The sequence below is a fragment of the Cupressus sempervirens genome, chromosome 3 (genome assembly GCF_028749045.1).
Source record: "Cupressus sempervirens isolate cs-2001-9-10 chromosome 3, ASM2874904v1, whole genome shotgun sequence".
Lineage (NCBI taxonomy): Eukaryota > Viridiplantae > Streptophyta > Pinopsida > Cupressales > Cupressaceae > Cupressus > Cupressus sempervirens.
In genome coordinates, this window is record NC_143120.1 from 228,643,863 (window position 1) to 228,649,862 (window position 6,000).

General features: G+C 36.8%; 1 protein-coding gene across 5 annotated transcripts in view; it reads right to left on the reverse strand.

The window, feature by feature from the left end:
- Positions 1-5,246, reverse strand: part of FLDH (NAD(P)-binding Rossmann-fold superfamily protein) — a 127,520-nt gene extending 122,274 nt beyond the window's left edge. For all 5 annotated transcript variants that reach the window (XM_089819169.1, XM_089819165.1, XM_089819166.1 and 2 more), the window contains exon 1: positions 4,976-5,246. In XM_089819169.1, the coding sequence (XP_089675295.1) occupies positions 4,976-5,236 (261 nt within the window). In that variant the 5' untranslated portion in view covers positions 5,237-5,246. The remainder of the gene's footprint in view (positions 1-4,975) is intronic.
- Positions 5,247-6,000: the final 754 nt, after the last annotated feature.

A 6,000-nucleotide genomic window follows, 5' to 3' on the forward strand; every position in this document is an offset into this window, starting at 1 on the left:
TCACAACCCATCATATCACAGCATTCTCTGCCTTTCCAGCTTCATTGTACATCAGCAAATTTCACCTCAATGAAGGTTAAACACCCATGACACAATACAGATTCATCTATGCTTGTTCGGGCATTCAAAAGTTGCCTGTATTGCTCACCGTTGATCTCATCAAACCCCTTTCAAACAGATAACGCAAGCTTTCAAGCTTACCCCATGTCTTCTACAGTTCTTGGCACATCCAACCTTGGCAATCACTACCTCAAGACTCAAACATGTTTAGCAGAAGAAGCTCAAAATGACCCCAAAGAAGTCACACTGCCAGCTTGAAAGATACAAGCTTTTTGAAAACTCAAAGCCTGCAAGAAACTTTAATTTGACAGTCCGAAGGACCAAATCTAATGGCCCAGGATAGAGCCTTCATATAAAATTCCCATTACCAAAAAAAGATCCTTCAAAAGATTTTGCAAAACTTGGTTTTCCCTGTGAAAATAGATACGTACAGCCAATATTGGAAGATATCATTCAAACACTTGAAAATTCAATTAGCCCTTGGAGAAATACATTAAACTTGCAGAAATACTGAAACTCCCAACCAGAAAACATGATATTCCATTATTTTTATCAAACCCTTGTTTCCAGACCTTGAACCAAACTTCAAAAATTCAATCTGAAAATCAACCACCAGCTAGGGTGGATCTTTCACTGCCGAAGCAAGACTAACTAAAGAGTGTTCTAATCCTCGATAATGCAAAGAAAAACTCACCAAGTTCATTCCAACAACATCATGTTATGTGTGCACAAGCAGAACCATAGAATGAGAGCTAAAACACTGATTTATAGAGTTGAAGGGAAATATTAGGGCAATACAAATTCAAAATGAAGACTAATCACAGCCTAGGAAGGGTTCGAAATTTTTTGAAAGAACGGCAATTTGTTTTAATTTGCTACCAATTTCTGATTCAAAGGTGATAGCAGCATATTGAGGTGACTATTTTCCATATGATGTCAAGTTAGGGATAAGCAGGCTTATCACGTGATTAAAAATAGAGAATGTATTCTACAAAACTATAAAATATCAGAAAGCTTTCATCGATATTTCTATTCAGCTACAATGTTTCATATTCTCTTTAAGTTTAGCGTTATCAATTGCAGTTAGCAATTTAAGTACGAGGTCAATTAAATGTTTAAGGGTCTAAACAAGTTGAAGGTTAAATTGATATGCCTCACGATATTCCAAAAAGAATTTTGATGACTACCTGAGAGCATTGTTTCAGAATCCAGCCACTCAAATACATGGATTCAACCCCAACAGAATTGTGTAATCAGTGATTTTGTGCTGATAATTATGTGTAAATCTAAATAACATTGAATATTCCATCTAGGATATTATGTAAGTTTGGGAAAACTCGAAAACTACTAACACAATGCCAGTACATAAGAGAGGATAACTAAACACCCTAGAACTTCAACTACAAAATTCATGCTTCCAGATTAGAAAAACTTGTGGTGCCCATAATGAATAATTAACAATACATTTCATGACCTCTCCAGTTACTCATACCGATTCAGACACATCTAATGATGTCAAATTTCCATTGACAAGTAAACATGTGTGGAAGGCTGCAAATTTAATTTGGGAAATCAACTTACAGTTATAAAATTGGATGGATCAGGAAGCCAAGGGTATACAAGAGCTGCTACGTGGATTAGGATGTCACAGCCACTGCAGGCCTCCAACAGAGAAGGCAGGTCTGTTACATCTCCATACACAATTTCTACTTCCCCTTGCTGTAGATTGTCTAACACGCTGCTTCATCTCACCAATGCTCTCACAATGTACCCTTCCTTAGCAACTGTGTGGCAAATATGTCCACCTAAGTATCCAGACACGCCTGTTATTAACACCTTCATGTTTGCCAGTACTTCAGCCAGGGCCCAAACAGTAAATAATAACCATTGACATCTTCAGTAGCTGGCAGGGCCCTGAAACAGTCATTAAATGATATGAAATTGTTTCATTCAAATGCGTGGTTTAGCCTATTGTTAGCCTTGCAAAGCTATCATAAAAGACAATGATTAGGATGCTGAACAGGTGTGAATGAAAGAATTTTAACACGAGAAAATCAATTATTCAGTCCTTTCTATTTTTTTCAAGTTGACTTTTTTTTATGGTGGATTCTCTTCATTTTGCACAATCTCGTCTCTTCAAAAAGTTCATTAATGGTCTTCATCTATTAGTCATCATTGTATTGTCTCCGAACATTTATAAGTTGCACTCTTTGATAAATGTCACTCCACCCTTTTGTTGCCAAAGTTATAGGTTCTTTCCTCCTACCCTTCTTTGAGGATTTTCCATCTACTTGTTTCATATCTCAAACAGTGAGAGTTGGTCCTCAGTTGTCTAATCAGGATTTTGGTCTTTACATTAATTGTGGATCTTAAATAATCTTTATCATCGTGTTTCCAAGTGGGGTTAAACTTTTCCACTTTTTTATCTCAAAGTTAGCGTTTGGGCACTCCTTGATATTTATGTTTTATTTGTTCAACCACTTGTTATTTTGTTTCTTCCACATTTTTTTTGAGGTCAAACTCTTCATCAACCACCATCTTAGGCCAGCAAAGCTTATCCATATTTCTCACTTTGTTAAAGTAGCTTAGCAAGTGAATAACCACCGACGCCTCAACCTGAAACATGCCCGCCTTTGCCAAGAGTATCTCGTAAGGGACCATAGTCTTGACTTGAGGTTACTAGCAACAAGATGTTTTTGGATTCTTTCTATTTGTTGTCATTTGTGCTTTGATATGTTACACACCCCCCACAATAAGCTATTGCAACAAGATAGGTGGAGGCAACAATTTAGTGGTAATTAAGAGGTGCCACAGCTAAAGGCATGTCCACTCAGCAAAAAGGACAACACATATTTGAGGAGGGTTCCAAAAAGAAGATCGCCTGTAACTATTGTGGGAAGCTTGGTCATATCCAGAGGTTTCACAAACAGCAGTTGGCTGATCAGAAAACCAACCAAGGAGAGTCTCAACAACAAAATCATGTAGTAGAGCAGTCTGAGGAGAAGGAATCAGCTTTCTATGCATTTTGATTTGGAGGTTTTATGTCTAGGATGTTAGTAGAATGACCATTAAGGGAGGGTAATAAAGTATTTAATATTAATGGTCACTTGCATATTTTAGATATTTAAATATTTTAGTTTCTAAATAATATGGAAACTTTCGTGTTATTATCTTTTTAGAAAGTTTATATTTCCTTTTCAGTTATTCTCAATACAAGAAGACTTTGTCTCCACATTGTAATTAATCTTTTATGAATATACATTTTCATAACAATCATATCACAGCATTCTCTGCCTTTCCAGCTTCATTATACATCAGCAAATCTCACCTCAATTAAGGTTAAACACCCATGACACAATACAGATTCATCTATGCTTGTTTGGACATTCAAAAGTTGCCTGTATTGCTCACCATTGATCTCAAGTTCTCAACAAACCCCTTCCAAACAGATAACGCAAGCTTTCCAGCTAACCCCATGTCTTCTACAGTTCTTGGCACATCTAACCTTGGCAATTACTACCTCGAGACTCAAACCCTAGCTGTTTAGCAGAAGAAGCTCAAAATGACCCCAAAGAAGTCGCACGGCCTGCCTGAAAGATACAACCCTCCTGAAAATTCAAAGCCTGCTAGAAACTGTAATTTGACAGTCCAAATGTAATGGCGCAGGACAGAGCCTTCATATAAAAATACCCATTAGCAGAAAAAAGGTCCTTCAAAAGATTTTGCAAAACTTGGTTTTTCCTGTGAAAACAGATATGTACAGCCAATATTGGAAGATATCATTCAAACACTTGAAAATCCAATTAGCCCTTGGAGAAATACATTAAACTCGCAAAAATACTGAAACTCCCAAGTAGAAAACATGATATTCCATTATTTTCATCAAACCCTTGTTTCCAGACCTTGAACCAAACTCCAAAAACTCAATCTGAAAATCAACCACCAGCTAGGGTGAATCTTTCACCGCCGAAGCAAGACTAACTAAAGAGTGTTTTTATCCTCAATAATCCAAAGAAGAACTCACCAAGTTCCAACAACATCAAGTTATGTGTGCACAAGCAGAACCATAGAATGAGAGCCAAAACACTGATTTATGGAGTTGAAGGGAAATATTAGGGCAATACAAATTCAAAATGAAGACTAATCACAGCCTTGGAAGGGTTCTATAATTTTGGAAAGAACGGCAATTTGTTTTAATTTGCTACCAATTTCTGATTCAAAGGTGATAGCAGCATATTGGGGTGAGAAGTTTCCATATGATGTCAAGTTAGGGATAAGCAGGCTATACCACATGATATATCTTGCGGTAAATAAAAACATAGAATGTATTCTAGAAAACTATAAAATATCAGAAAGCTTTCAACGATATTTCTATTCAGCTACAATGTTTCATATTCTCTTTAGCGTTACTAATTGTGGTCAGCAATTTAAGTATGAGGTTAATAAAATGTTAAGGGTCTAAACAAGTTGAAGGTTAAATGGAAATGCCTTGAGATTTTCCAAAGAAAATTTTGATGACTTCCCGAGAGCATTGTTACAGAATCCAGCCACTCAAATACATGGATTCAACCCCAACAGAACTGTATCATCAGTGATTTTGTGCTGATAATTATGTGTAAATCAAAATAACATAAAATATTCCATCTAGGATATTATGTAAGTTTGGGAAAACTCGAAAACTACTAACACAATGCCAGTACATAAGAGAGGATAACTAAACACCTAGAACTTCGACTACAAAATCCATTCTTCCAGATTAGCAAAACTTGTGGTGCCCATAATGAATAATTAGCAATACATTTCATGAGCTCTCCGGTTACTCGTACCAATTCGGGCACGTCTAATGATGTCAAATTTCCATCGACAAGTAAACATGTGTGGAAGGCTACAAATTTAAGGTGGGAAATCGGCTTACGGTTATAAAATTGGACGGATCAGGAAGCCAAGGGTATACAAGAGCTGCTACGTGGATTATGATGTCACAGCCACTGCAGGCCTCCAACAGAGAAGGCAGATCTGTTACATCTCCATACACAATTTCTACTTCCCCTTGCTGCAGATTGTCTAACACGCTGCTTCGTCTCACCAACGCTCTCACAATGTACCCTTCATTAGCAGCTGCGTGGCAAATATGTCCGCCTAAGTATCCGGACGCGCCTGTTACTAACACCTTCATGTTTTCCCGTACTTCAGCCAGGGCCCAACTGATAAATAATAAGCATCGACATCTTCAGGAGCTGGCGGGGCCCTGAAACAGTCATTAAGTGATATGAAATTGTTTCATTCAAATGTCGGGGGTTTAGCTTATTGTTTGTTGGCCTTGCAAAGCTATCATAAAAGATAAGCCTAATCATTAGGATGCTGAACAAGTGTGACTAAAAGAATTTTAATGACCTTTATAAGATCAATGGTCTAAAGGACATAAGAGAAAACCAATTTATCAGCTTGACATCTTTATTAGGGATCAGAAACAGTCATTAAATGTTAAGAAATTGTTTCATTCAAATGCGGGGTTTAGCTTATTGTTAGCTTTGCAAAGCTATATCATAAAAGATATTGATTAGGATGTCGAACACAAGCGAATGAAAGAATTTTAATGACCTTTGTGAGATCAATGGTCTAAGGGACACGGAGAAAATCAATTAATCAATTCTTTGTAATTTTTTCAAGTTGACTTTTTTATGGTGGATTCTCGTTGTTTTGAACAATCTTGTCTCGTCAAATAGTTCATTAATGGTCTTCACCTATAAGTTGTCATTGTATTGTCTCTGAACATTTATAAGTTGCACTCTTTAATAAATGTCACTCTATTTTAACCACCCTTTTGTTGCCAAAGTTATAAGACCTTTCCTCCTACCCTTCTTTGAGGTTTTTCTATGTACTTGTTTCATATCTCAAACACTGAGAGTTGGTCCTCAGTGGTGTAATTAGGATTTTGGT